This window comes from Cynocephalus volans, chromosome 5, assembly GCF_027409185.1.
Source record: "Cynocephalus volans isolate mCynVol1 chromosome 5, mCynVol1.pri, whole genome shotgun sequence".
Taxonomy (NCBI): Eukaryota; Metazoa; Chordata; class Mammalia; order Dermoptera; family Cynocephalidae; genus Cynocephalus; species Cynocephalus volans.
The window spans coordinates 44,087,417-44,111,397 of NC_084464.1; the positions used below are offsets into that span (position 1 = coordinate 44,087,417).

The 23,981-nt window shown below is 48.3% G+C and overlaps 2 protein-coding genes across 5 annotated transcripts; both read right to left on the bottom strand.

The window, feature by feature from the left end:
* Positions 1 to 595: 595 nt before the first annotated feature.
* ATF6B (activating transcription factor 6 beta) lies at positions 596 to 9,809 on the bottom strand. Of its 3 annotated transcripts, none has more exons than XM_063096843.1 (18): positions 9,704 to 9,809; positions 9,249 to 9,328; positions 9,033 to 9,111; positions 8,708 to 8,799; positions 7,684 to 7,819; positions 5,582 to 5,667; positions 5,311 to 5,446; positions 5,093 to 5,224; positions 4,801 to 4,934; positions 3,994 to 4,179; positions 3,813 to 3,904; positions 3,199 to 3,378; positions 2,913 to 3,020; positions 2,649 to 2,730; positions 2,369 to 2,439; positions 2,012 to 2,123; positions 1,788 to 1,872; positions 596 to 1,272 (listed from the first exon to the last, which is right to left on the bottom strand). In XM_063096843.1, the coding sequence occupies exons 1-18, from the start codon at positions 9,807 to 9,809 to the stop codon at positions 1,043 to 1,045; spliced, it is 2,127 nt and encodes a 708-aa protein (XP_062952913.1). In that variant the 3' UTR covers positions 596 to 1,042. The 3 variants fall into 3 exon arrangements, with proteins under 3 accessions (XP_062952913.1, XP_062952914.1, XP_062952915.1); XM_063096844.1 differs by having other exon boundaries at positions 9,695 to 9,790; XM_063096845.1 differs by lacking the exon at positions 9,704 to 9,809 and adding an exon at positions 9,626 to 9,679.
* A 484-nt stretch (positions 9,810 to 10,293) lies between these two features.
* Positions 10,294 to 11,782, bottom strand: FKBPL (FKBP prolyl isomerase like). 2 transcript variants are annotated; one of them, XM_063098065.1, is made up of 3 exons: positions 11,684 to 11,782; positions 10,991 to 11,439; positions 10,294 to 10,783 (listed from the first exon to the last, which is right to left on the bottom strand). In XM_063098065.1, the coding sequence occupies exons 2-3, from the start codon at positions 11,363 to 11,365 to the stop codon at positions 10,316 to 10,318; spliced, it is 843 nt and encodes a 280-aa protein (XP_062954135.1). In that variant the 5' UTR covers positions 11,366 to 11,439; positions 11,684 to 11,782; the 3' UTR covers positions 10,294 to 10,315. The 2 variants fall into 2 exon arrangements, with proteins under 2 accessions (XP_062954135.1, XP_062954134.1); XM_063098064.1 differs by having other exon boundaries at positions 10,294 to 11,439.
* Positions 11,783 to 23,981: the final 12,199 nt, after the last annotated feature.

The window sequence follows — 23,981 nt, forward strand, 5'->3', positions numbered from 1 at the left end:
ACTCCTCACTTTGTCCTGCTCCCCTTCCTCCTAATTAGAATGCACAGCCTGTTCTGCCTGATCCACTTTTGTCTTTTTCTTCCATTTAGACTCTCAAGTCTTACTCTCCTCTAAGGGCTAAGAGGGCATCCTGAAACATCCCTCTTCCCTCCCAAATACCACCCTCTTCTCTACCGTTGCCCCTCCTTCCTGGGCTCAGAGCCCTCTGGCTCCAGTGCCCATTGTTTGTTTGAGCTGCATGTCCTGGAAGGCAAGGGGAGGGAGGGAAAACCTGCTCGAGAGCAGAAGACCCAGAGGCTGATCACCCTGAAGGGCGTGGGGCCCCTTGTCCTTCCTGTTTACTCAGACATATTCCAGGGATCTGTATCCTCTGGTTTGTCACGCCATGAGACATCCCTGCTAAAAACAGACATACCCGTGTTGCAGGGGAGAGGCAAGGGGATGACATGAGGTCTGCAAGCCCACACCCACCCCACCCCAGGGCCAGCTGTGTCTTCAGTGCTCGGTTCTTGGATGCTGGCCGTAGAGAAGCCACTTTCCCCAAACTCTCCATCACAAGCCAGGAAGGCAGCTACCGTTCCTTCAACTCCCTCCAAGTTGTTTATTTAATAATAAAAAAGATATGCACACACATAAACCTGATCTCCCTCCACCACCCCTCCTTTACTTCCAGAAACTAACTCCAACATGTAAAAACTTCCCTTGTCCCACCTGGGGACTAAATTCCCACTTCCACACCCCCAACAGAGAAACAAAAGAACAAAGAGCATGCAGGAACCCACCCACCCCAAAACTGAACTTCACTCAATACTCTCAAAAGAAAAGTAAGGACTGGGGACTAATAGGAATGAGAGAAGCCCTATATTCTGAAAAGGGGTGAAAAGAGAGGTGAACCCCCCACTTCCAAATAAGAGCTTACCCCCCACACCCTGTCTTTCCTTTGCCAAATGCCCCAAGCCCAGGGATTGGGGAAATTCAAAACCGTCCTTTGTCACCCTGTACCCCCCGCCCCCCAGTTCTAAGTCAGTGTGAGTTGCAGAGGTTAGGGATGGTTGAGGTAGAGGGGCTGGTGGGCAGCCTGGTGGGCCTGGCTGGCTGCAGCAGCTGGCAAGGGTCCACCTGTGGCATTGCCTGGAGTTGGAGATGGCTGTTTTCGGAGGGAGGGGGGCACCGTGGAGGTCTTGATGTGAATCACCCTGGTGTCCATGACCTCACACTCGATCTGCATCATCTCCTCATAGTCCCCCGGGGTCCCCCGGCCTGACAGAGTCTCTGTGAGGAGGGGAGAGTTAAGAAGAGAAGAAGGGCGAGGCAAATGGGGGGAGAGGGTCAGGAAAGCGGAAGTGAGCAGGGAGGAAAGGGAAGGGCAATGGTGAGGAGGTGGATCCGCAGTGGGAATAAATGGGATGGCAGGAATGGAGTTTGGTGCAGGGAGAAGGGAAGGGGTAGAAAAAGAGAATGACATTGATGAGCATGGGGTGGTACAGGAGAGGACATCAAGAGAAAAAAAGGGAAGTGAGAGTCTGGCAGGCTCCCAGCCCACCCCCTTCTGCCCATCCACCTATACAACCCTTCACCAAGGGAGGAGCCACACCCTCCCGTCAAAGTCTCCTGCACTTTGTTCTCTCCACCCGCTTCCTCCTCTTCTCACCTATGAGCTCAGCTCTCTCTGGATGCCCCACTCCTCTCCCCCGTCTCCCTCAGCTCCCCATTCTGGATCTCCCTATGGGAACTTCCCCTTCCTCAATTTCAGGACCCCTCCCCACACCCAGCAGGGAAAGAATTACCATTAGGGGCCATGGCGGGCATCACCAAGGACATCTTGGGCCGGGAGGTCTTGTTGTGGCTGATGGCTGGGAGCAGCAAGTGATCCTGGGGAAAGAGGGGCCAGGCTGGCAGGGTGGAGGAAAGGATGCCGACAGGCTCCCCAGCCCTACTCTACAGCCTCCCACTGAAAACAGACTGCTGGGGAGCCCGGGTGACAAACATGGGGCAGGGGGAAGGAGCTCACCCTTCGGAAGGAGACAACATAAAATGTGTCTTCCCGTCGGTCAATTGCGTCCAGGAACTCCGGCTGTGAACGATCTGGGTGTCGATATAGCTGCAGTTGGCCCACAGAATCCCTAGTCAGGTGGGGAAACAGGATTTGAGGAAGGGAGGAAGAGGATGAGAGAAAAAGAGATAGGAAACCCCCACTGGATGAGGGAGATATAATCCAATTGGTGACAATGATGATATAAGCACAGGATAGCTCCTGGGGATATAGCTCTTGAGAGTGGAACTTCATTTAATAAATAAGCAGCTCCATCCGTACTGGCCAGCCACAAAAAAATCAATCAATCAATCAATAAGCAGCCCCCGTACTCACTTTTCTGGGGGCCCGGGGGGTCGGGTGGGAACTGCCTTAATTGTAGGCGACTTCTTCCATAGCTGAGACTTCTGGAAGGAGAAGTATCTAAGGATTTGGAGAGGGTGAAGGGAAGAGGGAAAGAGAGACGGCCCCTGGAAGCTGACACCACCTCACACCCACGCCTCTACTTCCCCTGCAAATCCCTCACACCTCCACATGAGATGCCCACTTGAAATCCCCAGGACGCTTAGCCCTGTCTTCAAGTGGCCTTCCTTGAACCAGCCCCACCTCCTCCTACCTGTCTCTCCTGAGCCCTTGGAGGGATCTTCCGCCGGCCTCTCTGGTGGCGCTGGACCCAGCCACTCAGCTCATCAGCAAGCCTAGGAAGCAGAGGAGGGTTAACACCTCTGTGCCAGGCCAAGACTCCCACTTTCCTTGCCCACCCACAGGAGTGGGAAGAGAAGGCAGGGAGAGCTGGTACTTCAGTACACAAGGAGCCAGGCTGTCTGTGGAGGGCCTTGGAAGGACAGGGCAAGGTGCCCCTGCTGTGAATGCCCCGCACCTCAGGGACTCAGTTCGGTTGAAGTGCCGGCAGTCAGAGGAGAGGAAGAGCTGGTCTAGGTCCCTCAGTAGCAGCTCCTTGGCCCCCCCAGGGAAGGCTGTCAGGTTCCTGGAGTGAGGTAGAGAGGAGGCAATGATCAGAGACTGCCCAGCACTCCTGCATCAACAAGAAAGGCAATAATGGCAAGAGAACAGCTTTGGCACCCCACTCCCACCCCCACCCAAAGGAGCTTTTAGGGAGAAGACTTGCACCTCTAAAGAAGAAAGGGGCCTCTCTCTCTCCTCACCTGAAACTGGGCTGGCCTTCAGGGCTGGGCTGGGGCTCCTCAGGACCCTGGGAGGACCTGTGGAGGGGTTCAACTCCACGAACTGGCTCTTGCTCTGAGAATTCCAGCAAATGTCTCCGGGGTTGAGGCTCCTGCCTGCTCATCCGAGGAGAGATGGGAGCTGGAGGAGGCTCACTGATGCTGTGGATAAGGAAGGACAGAGCACAATGAAGAATTCCAGCTTTATCAAGTGTCTAGTTAAGAGTAAAGGCTCTGCTGACAGACTGCCTGGGTTCCTATTTGTTCTACAAGACTAAGTCTCTTAATCTGTAAGATGGGAGTGAGAATGGTCCAGGAAACATAAGCAAAGGACAGCACTTAACCTAGAGTTGAGAACTCACTAAGCACTTAACAGTCAACTATTTTTATCAACATTATTCCCATCATCTACCCCACGATGTACCACCTATGAGAGAAATGATGGAGCAAGAAGAGACTGGCTAGATACACCACTGGTGCGAAGGACACCAAAACTGTGCAAGTGGGAGGAAACGGACTGGGCCAAAGCAGGCAATCAGGCAGCTGTGAGGGTCAGCTCCACCCAAAGGGTTCTAGGGCAGCAGGGAGGGACTCACCTGACAGGTCCAAAGTTGAAGGCAATGAAGAGAAGGAATACCATGATGCAGACCACCTTCCTGTTTCCAGACCCTAACTTGAGCTCGCTGTTCTAAAGTGCAGAGGGAGAGACCAGAGAAAGGGGGAGTCATCCCAAGGAGCCCATATTCTGCTGGTGTTCCAAGTTCAGACCAGTCTTACCTCAGCCAGCAGGGACTCCAGACGCCGCCGGAGGGCAGCATTCTCCCGGCGGAGCTGCTGGTTGTCAGCCAGCACTGCCTGCAGCCGAGCCTCCAGCCCCTGCAGGTACTCTTTCTTCTTCTTCCGGGACTGACAGGCTGACTCCCGGTTCTTGATCATTCGCTGCTGTCGCTTCAGCAGCTTAGCCTAGGCACCCGGGAGGTCAAAAAGAGAATGAATGATGATGTGGAGAGGTGGGCCATGCCTCCCAACCCCAGAGACCTCTATCTACACAGCCAGAGAAGGATTTTTCCTTTCTACTGAAACATTCCAGAGGAGGAGCTCTTCTCTCCACCATTCCCTGCTACTGCTTTTCAAAGGTGGGAGAAGTTAGACTGCAGGAGGAACTTCCTTCATTCCGGTAAAACCTCTTTCCTTGGTGGGTTTCCCTTCTCCTCAGTCCTCCTTTTTAGGCCCAAAGTCTAAACAAAGAATAGTTTACCTGGTTTTCCCCTGGGAAGCTGCCTCCCTCCCTCAACTGCTGCCACAACCATAACACAGTATGACACCCCTGCCTCTGCTTTACTGAGACCACCACCATCTCTCCATCTGCAGTGATAGCAAACCTAAGGAACCTAAAACCCCATGGAGTTGATACTCACATAGAAACAGGGTTCTACTCTGAGCCCCAGCATCATCCTATGGGTCTGCTTCCTCACTTCCTGCTCCTGGGTCTCAACCCCCTCCTCACTCCACAGTTCTCTCCATGACACATTTTCCTCTTCTCTTCCCATCGCTTGCCCTACTCCTCTCCTCCTCAGTACTTACATCCACTTCAGGGGGGCAGGAGTTCCCAGGCATAGGAGCTGGAACAATGCTCTTCCTCTCAGGCCGTGGAACCGGGGGGGCTGGCCCTTCAGGCTGGACTCGAATAGCACCCTGGATGAGGACAACTGGGGACACTGGGGCAAGTGAGCAGAAGGAGGAGGTCAGAGAGCTGTGAGTCAGGTTGGGTCCTTGTGTCCACACCCACGACCGAGCACCCACGGGTTGGCAATCTCAATGGCTGTGAGCTCCCTGACAAGGTCAATCCAGCCCATCTCCTCTCCTTCTTTAGTACCTGGGGGAGGCTGGATAAGGGGCTGCAGAAGGACAGTGGTGCTGGGAGGCACAGCTCTGGGTGGCACTGGGACAGTGGTTAGCACCACAGGTTTGGGCTGTAGTGGTGGCTTCCGGGGGGGTGCAACTTTGCCTGAAGGAGGGTGAGAGAAAGGAGAGAAGGAGTGTCAGGACTATAGCCTCTTACCAGGGATCCCCGGTGTTAGGAGGCCCCATTACCTGAGGAGCCATCAGTGGATGGGCTCATGCTGATCTGAACAGCTCCAAGTGAGGGGGCTGGGACATCCCACAGGAGGCACCCTGAAGGGGATGGGGACTCTGTCTTCACTTCCAGTACCTCCTCTCTTATAAAAGCCTGTGGGACATTCCGGAGATACGTTAGTCAGAAGGAGTGTCAAGGAGAGGCTGAAGAAGAGAAAGCTCTCATACCTCTGAGAGTCAGAAGAACTCACTGGAGCACCTGCAGACGGGATGGGAAGTTGATGCTCACCTGATTGGGGGAGTCTGCTGAGAGCAGGGAAGCCTCCGAGTTGATGGAGGAAGATGGAGAGACAGGCTCTGTCTTGGTCTGGACATCTGTGGGGTGGCAGGATGAGACAATCAGATGGATATCAGATAAACACTGAAGGGGAAGAGTGCTGACATGGGGCTTAGGCAGGCAATCCAGAAGGAGAAGCCATGGAGCTGCTAATCTGCTGGCTCTCCTCCTACCTCTTTGCCTAGTACTCTCCTTTCTCCTTCAAAGACTTCTCTGATTTTTCTCACCACTGCTCAGTTTTCCTCAAGGCTGTCCTTGCCCTTTTGCTTTTGCTCTTTCTTCCTCACAGACATTTTTTCCCCCCATGGAAAAATTCATGAAGAACCTCACAGACCTTGTCCTTTCACATAGAAGAGGCCCAAGCAACAGGAGTCTCCAGCATTCATACAGCCCAAATTCCTATCTTGCTGGATTTCCACCCCATCCTGGCCCAATGCATGTCCATGCTGACAAATGCCAAGTCTGCATCTCCACCTGACTGCTCACCTGCACCCAGATCCTGACTCTTAGGCTGCCTGCTGGTCACTTCCATGCTCATGCCCCATCATTCACCCAAATTCAACTGGCCTTAAACGAGGCTCAATGCTTTTCCCTCCACACAGGCCTCCTCCTGGGCACCAAATCACAAAACCTCAGTCACCTCTGAGCTTTCATGGCCTCTATTAAATCTGTCCTTATGATTGCTGTTGATTGCTCTATGAAAACAAATGTTAGGCCCCACTGGGTGAAATAAAACCCATCTGAGGGCCAGATTCAGCCTAAAGGTCTACAGCCCGCCACCATCTTTGGTCCACACCACTCATTCTGGTACTTAATTACATGATCACTAATCACCCACCAGCAGTTGCCCTAGCCAAAAACCCAGACATGCTCCTTGATTCCTACCTGTCTCCAATGCCTGGAGGTCACCACAACTCATCCGTTCTACTTCATTCTCTCTCAAATCTGCCTTCTTCTCGGAATCTGAATATCTTACTTGATTAACTGCATGAGTCTCTTCCTTGGTCCTCCCACCTCTAGTCCTGCCTCTCTGTGATCTTTCTTCACTCTGTCACCAGAATCATCTTCCTGATCATATTGCTCCCCTGCTTAGCTCTCCAAAGGCTTCCAACTGCCCATGCAATAAAAGCTAGGAGCCCCTCAGCAGGGCCCTCACCTGGCCCTATGGCCTTTGCACCTCCTTGCTATTCCCTGCACCCTCCTCACATCCACCCTGCAGAGATGCAGTTTCCTTAGACACACACGTCAACCCCCACTTTCTCCTTCTGGCTAATTTCTATGTGCCCTTCAAAACTCAGCTCAGGAAACACTTCCTCCAGGAGCATGTCCCAGATCTAGCCCCAATCTGGGTGAGATGCCTCCTCCTCTGAGCTTTCATGGCACCCTCTAATGATCTCCTAAAATTACCACACCTGTATTGACTGGCACTTGTCTTTCTCCCCCTATTACACTATGGGATCCTCAAGTCAGCATGGTGGTCTAGTCATGTTCATCCTTGCATTCCCAGCACCTGTCCAGTACCTGGCATGGAGTAGGTACTCAATAAATATTTGTTTAGTAAACACATAAGAGTAAATAAACTTGAGAACACTTTAAAAATAACACAAATGATGTTCATCGTAGCATCTCGAGTTGGGTATATGGTATTCCAACCTTTCTGTATGTTGGAAAAATTTTATAATACAATGTTCGGAGGAAAAACAAATTAATAAAAATACATAAATAAAACATTGGGGGGAAAAAGTAATGCCAATAAATATGGCCTAAACTATCCACAATTTTTTTTTTTTTTTAAATGCAAAGTAATGGTAAGTTGAATGACACAACAGGAAAAGAAAGAAAAATCATCTCCATCTCCTCAACTCTGCCCTTGCTGTGGGATTCTTAAAATTCTCTCTCTCCCTCCTGGCTTCTCTCCTGGTTATCTGCCATTACCCCTCCCCACATTTTCCTCCCTGCCCCACTGCCTGCACCCTCCCGCTCATCTACACACATACACATAGATGTACACTCTACCTTGGTAAAGCCTGGGGATGGTGGCAAGCTGTTATTACCTGAGGGGTCATCCGAGGTGGGGCCCACATTAATTTGGATGATTTCAAATGGAGATGTTGGATCATCTCCCAGGAGGCAAAGGGGGGGTGCCAAGGATTCTGTCTTCACATGCAGCACTTCACCTACTCCAGGGGCCTGCATGAGAGTTGAGGTAGAACAGGGGGGCAGAAAAAAGGAAAGAAAACAAGGGAGGCATTGAGAGTAAGAGCAAGAACAAAAGCTTTAGAGCTTACAAACCACAGGGCCAGCCCATGGCTCACTCGGGAGAGTGCGGTGCTGATAACACCAAGGCCACGGGTTCAAATCCTATATAGGGATGGCCGGTTGGCTCACTGGCTGAGCGTGGTGCTGACAACACCAAGCCAAGGGTTGAGATCCCCTTACCGGTCATCTTTTTTAAAAAAAAAAAAAAAAAAAAAGCTTACAAATCACAAATCCTTCTGGTCTGAATGGTACTGAGCTGTCTTGCACCCCTTGTCCTTTCTTTCTAGTTATTCCTGAGAGGGTTGATGAAGTCTCATGATTTCAAATATGGCCTTAGGGTAGGTAACTTGGACAAGAATTCTCAGCAGTTAACAACTCTCTTCTTCCCAGCCTCATTACTGCTGCACATTCAGGTTGAGTATCCCTAATCCAAAAATCTGAAATGCTCCAAAATCTGAAACTTTTTGAGCACCAACATGATGCTCAAAGGAAATGCTCATTGGAGCATTTTGGATTTCACATTAGGGATGCTGGAAATCCAAATAAAACTGAAATATGAAACACTTCTGGTCCCAAGCATTTTGGATAAGTGATACTCAACTTGTATCTCTGCATGTTAAAGAGACTCCATCTTCATTTTTAGACAACCAGAGTGGAGATGTGGAAATGAAGATATTAGGGAAATAAAGGCATAGAAGAAGGGCCCTCTCTCCACCTCATGATTCACAGCCCACAAATCATTTCCTCGGCACCTATGGATGAAGGGAACGGAGCAGAGACCTGCCACAGAGAGCAGAAGGAGGCAGATGTCTCTCTCACCTGGCCGGAGGGCTCTGTGGAGAGACACGATGATTCAGAACTAAGAGAGGAAGAAGAGCAGGGGGAGGATGGCTCGGACTTCACTTGACGATCTGGAGGAAAAGGGGTTAGAAAATTACCAGGAAGCAGAACCTGGAAGAGTCCAAAAAGTGTCCAAGGACATGGGGGTGGGGATTCCCACACATGAGCAAGGAGGAAAGAACACAGATTAATGGGGAGAGGAAAGCACAGGCGCTTATGTACAGGAGGTGTGAGGACACAGGGAAGCGCATAGTTTCTGGGAAACCGTGAGAAGATGAGGGCTTCCCCACGAAGGATATTTTACCTGGGAAGATAGGCAGGGGGTCCCACGGTGGTTCAGGAGGGCTGGTATCCATCCCCACATCCAGGGAGCTGCTGTCAAACTGAATAAAGAGAATAACAGGGGACAGGAATGTGAAAAGTAGGGGTGGCTATGGATGAGTTCTGGCCTGGGAATGAGTTCAGGTTCTGGGACCACTCCCATCCACCAAGGGTTAGAGAAAGGCTGGGGGAGCAATACCGGTACATCCTGCTCCGGGCAACGGAAGAGCTGTGTCTGCTCCTCGGCCACTTCATCCAGACTGGCATACAAGGTGCTGTCTGCAGGAGTGCGGAGTGTCAGGGGATCACCCCGGTGGCACAGGCTACAGAGTGCACACAAGCCGCCGCACTATCCCTCATTGGCTCAATTCGGCCAGACCCACCGCCCGCCCACTTGAAAAGTGATCCAACCAAAGAACTTCAGCCCCTCCTTCCTCGACCCCGGAACAATTCCCCGTTCCCGCAGGGAAAGGAGGTCTTCCCCGACTCCCGCATCCCCGCAATGCAAAACGAGCCCCCTGCTCCGCCCTCTTTCACATGGTGAATTCCGTATTTGCCCAGCCTTCCTCTTTGGACCTCCTTTTCCTTCCCGCGTGCCTCAGAGACACAGTCTGCCATTGCCCTCCTTCCTCCCCGGGCCCTCACTCAGCAGACCCCAGTCCTCCGGGCCCAGCAGATTGTCGGTGAAGAAACGCGTAGGGTCCGCAATCTCGCTGAAGAGCATCAGCTCCGCCATCTTCCCCCCCCACCCCCCAACCATGAGACGGTTCCCAAGGCCCGCCTCTTCCCATCATCGACTAATCAGTTGGCTCAAAAAAAAAAAGGGAGGGGCCTCTCGGAAACTCTACGCACCAGTAAGAGACCTGGGTGCTGAGGACGTGAATCAGAGGGGATGGCCGTACAGGCGGAGCCAATGGGCGTACCACAGCAGGAAGTAGCAGTTTCACAGTAGAGGGCTGTGAAGTTGGCGCATGCGTCAAGCAGGCCACAGCAATATAGAGCTTGGGAGAAGTAGTTCCCAGCATTTAAGGGTCCGCCATCTTCCCCAGCCAGTCCTAAATTTAGAAGTTGAGACAGCTTATAGGTGACTTCGGAAATGGATAAGTCCTCCCAAAAGAAGCGCACTGAGATCACTGCTAACTCCCCTAGGAAGGCAAAATCTGGGAATGAGATATGGGCTGAAACCCTCCCTCTGGATTCCCCCAAAATCTCGCAGCACAGACCACAATTGACAGGTTCCTGTCTTTTTTAAGGTTTAACTTTTAATCAGCCAAACATCTTGCGCAGACCTTTAGCAAGCCTGGCATCCTGTTTCTTCCCCTGAACGACTACTTTCCTCAGCTCCTCTTGAGCTGCCCAGTTTTGGGGGTCTAACGCCAGCACCGTCTTGAGGTCAGCAGTTGCTTTTTCCAGGTTCCCAAGGGCAGCCTGAGCAACTCCCCTTCGGTATAAGGCCTTTAAATGGCCAGGCTCCCTCTCCAGCACCCGGTCACAGCTCTGGGATGCCAAGTGGGGCTGCCCTAGCAGCAACTGACAGGCAGCAAGATTGGCATGAAGGACGATTCGTTCTGGAGGACCAGGTGGGGGTAAAGTCAGCAGCAGCCGAAGGGCCCGTCCATAGCACCGGGCAGCTGCTTCAGGATTCCCGGCTCGAAATAATTCTGTGCCCCTTGCACGTTCTTCCTTGGCCAGAGCCTCCTTTTCGCTAGTCTCTAGCTCCCAGGAGTCCCGGCCCTGAGTGAAGGAGGCCAGTGTGAGCCTAACAGGAGGGCCAGAGTGCCCAGGGAGCTGAAACTCTGCTTCCTCACCTTGACACATGGACTCTAAACATTTCTCTATGAGCTCCCCCCAAGTTTCCTCCCTCCATGGCCCTACACCCATGGTTAGCTCTGTCCAGCCCTCTGGTGGCCCTGACCCAAAAGGAAAACCAAAAGCTAGTACCCGGCAGTGGGAGCCTAGCTTGGGTTTATCCAAGCCATGGCCACGGATTAAGATCTTCTTGACAAAACTCCCATCAGGACAGTACCAGAAATCAGAAGCTTGAAGGGGCTCGGGCACCCCGCTGGTTGGTCCATGAGACTTATCAGAGTCTCCTTCAAGTCCAGTGACTGGTTTTTCAGTCCCTTGAGGATTCTCTAGAATTTGGCAGGCAGGATCTGGGCTCACTACCAGCTCAAGGGTTTGGGTAGGAGGGTCTCGGGGTTGCTGCCTAATCTGAGTAGTTGAATCAAGATTCTCCAAGGGGTTCTTTTCCCATTGTTGTTGCGGTTGAGAGATGTCTTCCTCTCCCACTGGGCTGACTGGTAGTGTATCCATTGGGCTGCCTGGTCCCTTCCACCGTGGGTGAACAGTTTTGGTTGGAAAAGGATGGACCAGGTTCAGGTCAGCACCTGAAAAGAAAACCAAAACAGTGCTAATTGCAGGATTCTTATTTAGACTTCTTTCTCATCCCTTCCCATCCTTCTGACACCCGGGCCCCTAGTCCTGAAAGTCCCCAATTTTTATTGCTCCAAAAATCTCTGTCCAGCTCGATCCTCCCTTTCACCCAGACCAAATTTAGAACTATAAAATCCACAATTCCCTGCGGTTCGAGGGCCGCCCCCACTACGGAGTCCCAATCGGGTCAAAAACTACCTGGGCGGCCAAATCTCCTAGCACGATGGCAAGAGCCGGGCCATTCGAATCACCTCTCCTTCCGAAGCTAAGTGCTTGCAGAGTGCTGTCCTCGGAGTCTTGTCCCAGACAGAGAGGAAGGTCGAGCTTCCAGTAGCAGCTGAGTAGAACAAATACTGACAACTAACCCCGAAGCCCGCGATACTTCTAATCTAGTCAAATTCCTGGCAGCCAATCGGGAGGAGGGAGGAGTCTGGTTAGCCCGCCTATTGAACGTGACATCATTTCCTCCGCAACCGCGAAGCTCAAGGCCTTAGCAACCGAACTTGGCCGAAGCAACCGAAGTAGGCTGAGTCGAACCGAACTAGGCTAGGCCTGGTTGGCCAGGTTACTCAGAGTCAAAGTGTGGAGAAGTCCTGGAATGGGAAACTGGGGCGAATGAGGAGCGAGTAGAGAATGGCGGCGGCGGTGGTGAATGATTGTGGCAGCAGTCTTTTTATCTGGCGACATCAGGCCTTCTGTGCTACTATCCCCATGTTCAGAGATGGGAAGCCAGGGTCAACCCGTATGCTCCTTTGCCAATTCAATCCAGAATGCTCCAAGATAAACCCACAGGGCTCTTTCTCTCCAACCAGCCCTATTCCCTTGGAGGACCACCTGAGGCTTCTCCTTTCCTTTCCCCTCATATCATTATTGCCTTTCAAGCTCCCCTTCCTCAAGAAATCTTAGACAGTGCTTTTCAAACTTTAATGTGCATATATATCACCTGGGGAGTTTGTTAAATTGCAGATTCTGATTTAGTCTGGGATGGTGGGCTGGCCCGTGGCTCACTCGGGAGAGTGTGGTGCTGATAACACCAAGGCCACAGGTTCGGGTCCCATATAGGGATGGCCGGTTAGCTCACTGGGTGAGCATGGCACCAACTCAAGGGTTAAGATCCCCTTACCGGTCATCTTTAAAAAAAGACAAAAAAAAAAAAAAAAAAAAGTCTGGGATGGAGCCTGTGATTCTGCATTTCAACAAGTTCCTGGATGGTGCTGAAGCTGCTGGCCCAAGAACCACACTTTGAGTAGCATGATTCTGGAATAACCTCATCATTCCATTGTCTTCACTCCTTGCTCTGTGCCCGTTTAGTTTGTCCTACATTTTGCATCTATAACTGGTATAACCTGCCCCCACTGGGTGTAGCAGTGGAAAATTGGTCTTCCTCCTCCTAGTAGAAGATTAGGAGTAACTTTATGATTCAGCCTTGCTTGTCCAGCTACTTGCACAGGCTGGGCCACCACAGCTCTTCAGGGAGAGAGAATTCCACTCTCAGTATCTCACTTTGGCTCCCTCTTCAGTTTGCTCTCTGACACCCCACCATTGTGCCTCAGACTACAAGGATCATGCCAGGGCAGCCAGGGGCAGTTTCATCATTAGTCACAGACTTGTGCCAAAACAGTTCCCTCCCTATTTTGTGTTGAGCCTCAGGTCACTAACCTAGACTTTTATCTTGTTTTATTTCTGGGTTCTGAGCCAAAGTAACCTTAGTTTACTGTTCTTCCCCGCCCTCCCAACCCCAACTCCCACCACGGCTAACTACTCTGATTCTTGGATCCTATTGCAAATTAATCCATCTCTTCTCCCTCCCTCCTTTCCATTTCAGGGATTTCAAGGGAAGGCAGGCAGTTTAGAATGAGTCACAAAAGGCTTGATTACACCCTAATCCCTAGACAAAGATTGCTAATTTGTATTACGTGTACCTTAACTGAGAGAGTGAGTCCAATGACTCTTCAAGGATCAGCTTCTCTCAACTAAAAGAGACTTCTCTGCTACAAATGCATTGATCTGTAATTTTCTCCAGTTGCTTTGTGTGTATGTTTCAGTTCCAACAGACTTCACAGAGCAGGGACCTTGTCTCTATTTCTTTTGTGTTTTATCTCCTCCATTCATTCAACAAATATTTATTTACCAGTCAGCATGCTAGGAACTGGGGAAATATAGACAAATAAGACAGACGCAATTACTGCCCTCATGGAACATATAGTCTGGCCAAGGGGAGTAAGTAATTATGGTGCTATAAAGGATTGTGAGATGCTGTGAGAGCGAATGATGACAGATGAAGGAACATTCTTTGAGGATGAGACTTTGTGTGTGTGGGGGGGTGGGTGGGTGGCTGGCTGGTATGCAGATCTGAACCCCTGACCTTGGTGTTATAACACTGCATTCTAACCAGCTGAGCTAACCAGCCAGCCAAGGATGAGACTAAAGAATGAGTTGAAGCTGAACCTCAGAGAACACCCTTAGGCCACATATTGAGAAACACTGAATTTAACCGTCAACTTTGTCTTTTAGGTGACCCCTTGTCACCATTATGACTATAAATATAAATACAAACATAGGCACTGAAACCCCTAAAAAAACTAATCCAAATCACCATGAATGAAAATATTTTTATTTTTTAAAAGATGACCCGTCAAGATGAATACACAAGGGCCAGCCGTGGCTCACTCGGGAGAGTGTGGTGCTGATAACACCAGGGCCACGGGTTCGGATCCTATATAGGGATGGCCGGTTGGCTCACTAGCTGAGCGTGGTGTTGACAACACCAAGTCGAGGGTTAAGATCCCCTTACCGGTCATCTTTAAAAAAAAAAAAAAAAAAGATGAATACACAAAATTTTAAAGTCTTAGACAAGGACTCAGATCCCCAGAGAATTGGGCTGGCTGGTTAGCTAACTTGGTTAAAGCATGGTGCTGATAACAGCAAGGTCGAAGATTTGGATCCCTGTACCAGCCAGCCACAGGAAGAAAAAAAAAAAAAAAAAAAGTAAGGTCCCCAGGAAAGACATTCATGGATCCATAGATTTCCCTTGGTCTCAACTTGAGAAACACAGAACTAGGAAAGGGCCAACATGTGAAGACTGAGGAATGGGAAAAATATAGGCTCTTCCCCAAAGTATAGATACTGCATGAAAGTAGACTGATTAACACTGCTTGCTGTCTCTCCGTTCCCTATCCCTTAAGTCTCATTATGCTAGAGGTCAGCTCTCAGGGGGTAGACACCAAGGAATCAAGACAAAGGAGAGAAACAAGCTGAGAGGATTACATCTCCAGGCCTGTCTAGAAAACGTGAGATCTGAGGAATACACAAAAAGAGGATAAGTGAAAAATCACTTACCTGTTGAGACAGAGGCTTGAAATGGCGAGTGAGGAAGGACCAATGTCTCTTTCTTCTCCCTTTCTCCTAAAGATTAAAAAATGAAGCTGGCTGGTTAGTTCAGTGGGTTAGAGCTCAGACTTATAACACCAACGTCTTGGGTTCAGATCCCCCTACCAGCCAGCTGCAAAAAAAAAAAAAAAAAAAAAAGATTAAAGAATGAAATAAAAGAAGAGCAGGTTTGAGGGGAGGAGACAAAAGGAATCCTCTTCCCCAAGTGACTGGATCCAATCCCTTCCTCTTATACATGTCCTCTGCTTTCTCTCTTTTGATGTTGCAGGGACAAGTCTCACCAACACCACCAGAAATTGTATGAATTCAAGTGGTGGTACATGACTTACCTTGTGCCCAAGACCTTTCCCCAGCCACAGGTGAGAGGGATGGAAGGGAGGAGCATACAGGAACCTCTGGCAAGAGAGATACTGGGTTAAGAAGGTCAAAGATACATCTGGAAGAATGGAAGGACTTGGGGGAGGGGCTACTAGCTTTGCTCTCTGTGATTGTGGAAGGTGAACCCCATTCTGGAACAATTCTTCTCTTCTCCAAGTCCTTTTTTAGTTTTTAGTGTTTTTTTTGGAAGCTGGCTGGTATGGGGATTTGAACCCTTGACCTTGGTGTTATCAACACCATGCTCTAACCGAGTGAGCTAACCAACCAGTCCTCCAAATCCTTATAAGGGGTACTTAATGCCTTGCTGAAGATTGGTCTAAAGGGAAACCCCATATTTGACAAGTTTCTGAGGATTTACCTATAAATAAAAGGGTACTTCAAAAAGTTCATGGAAAAATAGAATTCAAAGACAGTATGGATTTTTCCATGAATTTTTTTGTTTGTTTAGGGTTTTTTTGGTGGCTGGCCGGTACAGGAATCGAACCCTGGACTTTGGTGTTGTCAGCACCACGCTCAACCAACTGAACTAACTGGCCAGCCATCCATGAGCTTTTTGAAGACATCTCACCTGGAGTCACTCTCCTCCTTCCTTCAATCTGAGTCCCCTCCTTTCAAGGTGGTTCAGAGGAGGTGGCCATATACTGCTATGTTCCTTGTTCTATCCCATAAGGTCATTGCTTTGCCTTCATTAAAGGTCTAACCTGGGACAGAAACCAAGGAGAGGTTCAGGAGCTGGTGTGAGATAGTTTGTGGGCTGGTGGTTGTTCTGTCTTGTCCCTATACACAGAGAGCATGTAACACTTGCCCTTTAAGTGAAGTAGGATTCTTTTCTTATTCATTCAATAATCTGTACTGAGTACTCAGAATTCATCAATGAAATATGGAAATAAATACAGAGGATCGCCAACAGTAGTCTAATAAGGGTAAAGAGTCACATTAGCTAATGTTTCAGATGCAAAGAAAAAGGGATAATTGGCAGGGAAGTTATCTCCAATCAGGGTGATCTGAAAAGTCTTCATGGAGGGGTTCAGAGTGTTGAGCCTTGAAAGATGACATGCAGAGATTTTGAAGGGATTTATTTGCAGGTGGAGGAAGCAGCACAAAGCAGGAGAGAGAAGGTGAGGAGAGCCCAGGATCATTCATCTCCGGCTTGTGGGTGTTCTGATACCCTCCAGTGCTGCCCTGTCACCAGGAGTTGAGCGCTAGAAGTTTTCACACTCTCACCTCCCCCTGCATTCCATGCTCACCACATGGAACCATATGCTGCACTTACTCTGCCATTTATTATCAGCACAAGAGACAAAAATGCTAGCTTTCCAAGGGCTAAATAAATTTCCCCTTCTGTTTAGCTTTGGTGGTTTCTGTGGTTTTAAGTTCTGCTGCAATTTGTGTCAAAACGGTTTCTCCCTCCTCTCTGCTTGTGCTTCTCTTATAGACAGGGTTTTCAGGCAGAAGGAGGCAGTGAAAGGCAGACTTTTCAACAATGAAGTGTCTAATGATAAGACCTGCTCTTTACCAAGCACTGACCATGCATTATGGTACCACAGTACCAGGCATCGTGCTAAGTGTCTCGTACATATTATCTCCTTTTCTCCTCACACAACTCTATGAGTTACTTATTCATTCAGTCATTGAACACAGGGAAGTTCCCTTTACTGAGGAACTCCTTTGTGCCAAGCACTGTGCTAGGTGCTGGGAATGAGGCAGTGGAAAAAATCCCTGGATCTCTTGTAGCTTGCACTCGAGTGAAAATGATAGGCACTAAAAATCAATCAGTTAAATATAAGCAGTAACAAATGCTATGAACACAATGAAGCAAGGTGAGAGACTGGATAGAAAATACTTCCAGGTGAGCATGGTGCTATTTTTAATCGAGTGATGAGGGAAAGCCTCCTTGTAGAGATGCAAAGACATAATTTGTGCAAAAGGGTGTAAGGGAGTAGCCATGTAGACAGCTGGAGGACAAGTATCCAGGAAGACAAAAAGAGAGTGCAAAGGTGCTGAGGCAGGAAGGAATTGGATTTTTATGTTAAATTCATAGCAGCTAGAAGAACAGAAAGGAGGTCAGAGTGGGTGGAGCAGAGTAAGCAAGGGAAAGAGTAGTAGAAGATGAAGTCTGAGAGGTGGGGAGGAAATAGGTCAGGTAGGCTTCATAGGCCAGGATTTTTTACTTTGTTCTAAGAATGATCATAGGCCGGCCTGTGGCTCACTCGGTAGAGTGCGGTGCTAATAACACCAAGGCCACGGGTTCGGATCCTATATAGGGATGGCCGGTTTGCTCACTGGCTGAGCGTGGTGCTGACAACACCAAGCCAAGGGTTGAGATCCCCTTACCGGTCATCTTTTTAAAAAAAAAAAAAATAAGAATGATCAGGAGCCATCAGAGGGTTTTGAGCAGGTGAGTGATATCATCTGGTAATTTAAAAGATTACTCTTTTCTGAATAAAGAATGATCTATATCAGTCAGAAATGGAAGCAAAGGGCTGGCTGGTTAGCTCAGTTGGTTAGAGCACAGTGTTATAACACCAAAGTCAAGGGTTTGGATCCCTGTACTGACTAGCTGCAAAATACACACACATACACTCACACACAAAAAACCAAGCCAAAAGGCATGAGTTTGCTTAAAAAAAAATAGAAGTAGAAAATCCAATTAACGGGCTAGTCAAGGGACAATGGTAGTATGGGAGCTTGGATTAGGGTAGAAGAGATGGCCAAGTGTAGAGTTCTGAGGCCTTCTAATAGTTAAGGGTTTGGAAGAGGAGTTGGAGTGGTCAATGAAAACTGAGGAGCAGCAAATAAGGAACTAGGGAATACATTCTTTGGTTGGATCCAGAAAGAGTATTTGAAGCGAAGAAAGCATTTCAAGGATGAGGGAGTGATCAGTTATGTCAAATGTTGCTGATGGGTCTAGACCAGAGTTCCTCAAACTCAGCACTATTGACATTGTGGGCCAGATTATTCTTTATCATGTCCTGCATGTTGTAGGATGTTTAACAGCATACCTGACTTCTACTCTCTAGGCGCTAGGGGCATCTCCTCAGTTGTGATAACCAAAAACATCTCTAGACATTGCCAGATGTCCCCAGGGGTGGGCAAATCACTGGTCAAGATGTCCCTCAGGAGACATTTGTCAAGACGATGCACAGGGCAGCCCCCCATGAGAAAGAATTATCCAGACCAAAATATCAATAGTTCCAAAACAGAGAAACCATGGGCTAAACTCTAGTTAAGATGAGAATTGATCCTTGACCATCGGTTTTAGAAACCAGGAGGTCACTGTTGACCCTGACATTTGGTTTAAGTTTAGTGGTGGGGATAAAACCTGACTTAGGGAAACTCAAGAGAGAATGACAGGTGAGAAAGTGGAGGAAGTGAGAAGTTTTGCTATAAAATAGAGAGAGAAACGGAACACCAATGGAGGGAGCTGGGCCAAGGGAGAGTTTTTATTTGCTTACCTTATTTTATTTTTATTTATATTTAAGTATTTATTTATTTATTTATCTAAAAAGAATCTGAACCCGTGGCCTTGGTGTTATCAGCACTGCACTCTCCCGAGTGAGCCACGGGCTGGCCTGTTATTTTTATTTTTATTGAAACTTAATTGATTATATATATTTGTAGGGTACAGATTTGAATATCAATACATGTGTACAAAATGTGGTGATCAAACCAAGGGAGAGTTTTTAAATTTAAAAATAAAAGTGAATTATTATATACATATGTAAAGTTATAATATATATGTATATATACATATGTACGAGTATACTACAAAGAATAATTAGGTGGACATCATGCAGCTTAAAAAGTAAAATCTTCCCTATATATATATATTTGGCAGCCGGTGGTACAGGGATCGAATCCTGGTCCTTGGTATTATCAGTGTCACGCTCTAGCCAACTGAGCTAACCAGCCAGCACAAATATCCCCAAATTGTTGAAGCTTCCTGTATGTCCCTCTCCACTCAGATTCCCTCCCTGCTTAGGGATAAGCACTATTCTGAATGTTATGCTTTTTACTACATAGGTGAATAGCAATAGAGGTTTTTGTTACTTTCCAAAGGTGAGGTATGTTATTATAGCATGTTTGTATGTTGATGAGAATATTTTAGTAAAGAGCTGGAAATTAATTATATAGGAGAGGTAGGGGATAATTTCAGGAGTCAGGTCTCTGAGCAGATAAGAAGGAACAGGATCCCAGGGCATAGATGAGGTAGGGGCTGGGAGCAGGTTAATTTGTCTGTGGTAGAGGTGCAGGTAGGCTGGTGGATTTAAGGCAGGACCAAAAAGGCAGGACCATGAAAAAATTATATTCTGAAAGTTTCTGTTTTCTCACTGAAACGGGAAGTAAGGTTGTTATCTTGTGAAATTGTGGTCTCAGGTTTGGGGAATGTGAACCGACTAGGAAAATGTGGGCTGGCAAGCCACACTGAGGGCCCACAGGAAGCGAGAACAATCAGTATGACTGTGTGTTTTTCCCCAGACATATTCAGCTGTTGGGTGCAGGTGTGGAGCAGGCAGAGTGGGATTTAACTAAGGATAAAGTGTGTCAGAGAGGGGCCAAGAGTATGCGGTGAAGGCTGACAGGCGATTACAGTGTTGAACCTCAGAATCTAAACCAGGTAATAAGGAAAGTGAGAAATTGAGGGGATCAAACAAAAATGAAAAGTGATAGAGTCAATGGATGGGAGGTCCAGATGGGGTTGAAGAATTCTTGGAATGGGGGTTGCTGGGGAGTGATATGAACAGACTGAGGATGCGATTTTGGAGTGGTGGCAGTTATCGGTAGTAATCAAGTCAAAGGTATGACCCATGGAGAGAATGGCTGGGAATAGGGAGGAACACTTCATTGTATCATTGTAGGTGAGGAAGGCTAGGATTGACAGGGGTACTGGACGGTCTACACGGATACTGAAGACATCAAAAATAATGAAATGACAGAGGTGGATGTAGAGAGAAAGAGAGCCAAGTGCTGAATGTTCAATGAGTGACAGGCAGTGATGACCCAGAACCAAATCATGGGGGAATCAGAGCATCCAAGATTTTGTTATTGTTGTTGTCGGCTGGCCGGCCGGTATGGGGATCTGAATCAAGTAGATGTTAAAGGGGGGACAGAGCCCGAAGGATGGAGTCTCTGTCAAGAGCCCAGGGTAAAAATAAAACAAATAAACAAACAAAAGAGTAAAAGAAAAAGAAAAAAAAGAGCTCCTAGCACCAGGTCTAGGGGGAGTTGAGGTAAGGTGGGAGGAGAATCAAATTTGAATATTTTGTTCCCTCATGTGGGAGGAATCGGGGTGAGAGGAAGAGATCTGGGAGAAGTCATTTTTATTCATTCCTCCCTCTCTGCCTGCTTCCTTTCAATTCAACTGACTTCAAAAACAGGTAGAAGAGATTTTTATTTGATGAAGATCTAAAAACCAGAGATAAGCCAGCTTCAAGTAGCTCACAAGGTGTGTACATCAAGATATCAGGTAGGGGCTGGCTGGTTACTCACTTGGTTAGAATGTGGTACTGGAAACACCAAGGTCCAGGGTTCACCCTGTGCTGGCCAGCGCCAAAAAAAAAAAAAGTTATCAGGTGGGAAGAGATGGGAAAAAACGCAGATAAAGTGAACAATGGGTGGATTTTAGACCCAAATACTTTTTTCCTAAAAAATGTTACCCTGGTGAAGCCACATTTTGACCTCTCCCCTATCCCTGTATAGTTCCTGAGGTGCCTCTAAACCTATGACTCCCAACCTTGGCTGCCCTTTGGAATCACCTGGGCATTTCTTAAACATTGATGCCTGAGTCCCACCCCCAGAGATTCTGATTTAATTGGTTTAGGATGCAACCTAGGCTTTGGGATTTTTAAATGCTCCCTGGACAATTCTAATATGTAGCCAGGTGTGAGACCATCGCTCTAAGGAATGTGTGGGGCTCTGTTTAACCTAATCTAATTAATCTAATCCCACTAATCTAATCCAACTCAGAGGACAGAGAAAGACCTTTTTGCCACAGTGAGGGGTGAATTGATCTGAGCCTTCAACCAGATAAAATTTGACCAAGTAGAGAGGCAGATGTGAAGGCAGGGAGAATATTGTGAGCAAAAGCCTAGAGGTGGTCTGAAACTCTTGACAAGCAAAATAAACAATTCGGTTAATAATAGGTAGAAATTGGGGAAGAAGGTCTAAAATTTGGGAGAGGCTGGGCAAAGACCAGGAGGTGAAAATGATGAGTAATTCAATTCGGTTGGAAGTTACGTTGGACAGAGGACGCTGGATGAATTTAAACTGTGCAAGAGGCTGAAGGCTGGATTGAAATGTTGTAAATAATTGAGTAAGCAATAGGGAAGCTTGAGGGCCTTTTGAGCAGTGGAGTTATGTGAGAAGTGTGTTTGGGGAGGGTAATTTGACAGCAGTGCTGAGGGAGAGGAGGTAGGAAGTAGAAAGACCTGTTGGGGAAACTGTTGCAATCATCCTAGATGAGGTAATTTTTCTGGCAAGGGCTGGGGAAAGTTGCAGATTCGAAAGATACTGTAGCAGTAGAATCTACTGGGCTTGACAGAACACCAAAAGTAAGGCAGGAAGCAGATGGAGGAGGCAGCAAGTTTTCAGATAAAGAAGAGTGACTGGGAAAATGGTGCCATTAACAGACAGGGAAGCAGGTTTTCAGTGGCATTTCATCAGTTTGGTTTGGAACATGCTGAGTTTAGAGGACCAGCAGTGGGGTCTGTGTGGCTATGTTCTGCAGGCAATGGAAGAATGTCTGCATGCAAAATATAGGTTGGAGAAGCATTTGGTTGAGATGGCTGAGTTGAACAGATGAGATTTTCAAGGGAAAGTATCAAAGAAGAAAGAAATACAGAGATAGACATTTAGGGGAAAGGAGGAGATAAAACGAGGGCAGAGGAGGGATGATTAGAGGGGTGGGTGTGTGTGTAGGTGGAGGGAGAGGAGAAAACATGTCCCTGAGCCTGGAGATACGGAGAATCCAAGGTAAAGGGGCAAACATGGGAGGACTTAGAGAGGCAGAGTACTGTGAAAATGCCATTGATTTTGGCTGAGTGTAACCTCTTGTCATTGGGTGCCATTTGAGAGAGCAGTTTCAGCAGAGTAGGAAGTGAAAGCATATTTCAAGGAGTCATGAAATAGTGGGTAGGAAAGACATATCTCTGATAGTAATGTTGTCCTAGTTAAGGAAAAAAAAAAAAGGATGATTAGGGAGCGAGGAAGTGCAAGTTTCAAACATGAATTATTTTTTCAAGAAGTTTGGTGAGGGGGGCACATGAAATCTGAAACATCCAAAGGAGAGCCCATGACATCCATGCTTCTCTCAGGACTCCTATCTCAGCGCATGGCTTCCCTTCGGTTGTAAGCGCCGTGAGGTCAGGATTCACACCTGCTGTCTGGACAGATGTCTCATCAGCATCCTGCATGGTATCTGCATGTTGTATGATAATACTTCAAAAAGTTCATAGAAAAATGGAATTAAAAGATAGTATGAATTTTTCCATGAACTTTTTGAAGTACCCACATATGGATGCACAAATTCAGTGTAGGACCCTGTCCTGCAGGGACATCAACCAAAGATATCAAGCCCACTGCTCGTGCCACCCCCTAACACCACCCCCAAAGAGGCCTCCTGGTTAACCTCAGGGTGGGAGGGGGCAACTAGCCCCAGGGAGACCTGAGAAGCTATTGGCCTCCTCCCTGGAGCTCCCACAGCTTTTGCTCTTGTTACCTTCCCTATACCTGGCACAGTACATCACGTGGGGCTCTCATCCACGTTGTTTGCCGCTCTCTAGCCCCCACCGTCAGGTATAGCTACGGGCAGCTGGCATCTTTTCCCTGCCCCTGTCAACCTATCCTTGACCAGTTTCTTCACAATGGTCTGCCTTTTCTCTTGCCTTCCTGGAATTCTGGGGATAGACCCCTGCGTGTCTTTATAAATCTCCCCTCTCCAAAGCCCTAAGCCCAGTCTAGCAGGGAGTGGAAAAGGGGCGCTGGGGAAAGAAAGCCCACTGAGAATGGACCCCAAGGTCTCCCTGGCAGTTTTCCAGGGAAGGTCTCTCTGTCCCCCATATTTGTGTGTCTTTCTTGTGGTCTGGAAATCTGTCTCCTTCCGCTTTTGTCTCTGTTCATTTTCTTTTTTTTTCCCCTGTAAGAGATGAAAGGAAGTGAAAAGGGGGAGGAAAGGGGAGGGTCTTTGTGGGGCCACAGTCTTTGGAATTGCGGGCGATAAATCCACTAAGTCTCTTTTAATATAGTCTTTCAGAAGTTCACACACACGCACACACAGATCAGAACAAGGCGGGGACCGCCGAAGGGAGCAGGAAGCGGGCCGGTTCCCTCCCGGGATTGGGAGATCTGTATCCTGAATTCCCTTCTGCCCGGCTGCCCAGGGGTAGGAATGGGTGGGAGTATTTACAAAGAACGGGACGTGTTTCTTATCCCAAGGTGAACGGTCCTAAATCGGGAACCTCCCACATCTCATTCCAAAAACAGCAAAAAGAAAGGTTCTGGGATTAGCAAGAAAATAGGCAGAGACCTAGGTGGAGGAGGGACGAAACTGTACTAGCAAAACCAGGAGTGAGCGTAAGGGCGCGGCTACCCCGGGCTCGGTCCTCTTGCAGGGAGAAAGGGAAGAATCTGTCGGTCCGTGGGCGAGGCCTGGCGTCGCAAACCAAATCAAAGGACTGAATCACCCCGCGGAGAAGAGGGCGGAGCCTGCCGACCTGCAGGCGGGGTTTTA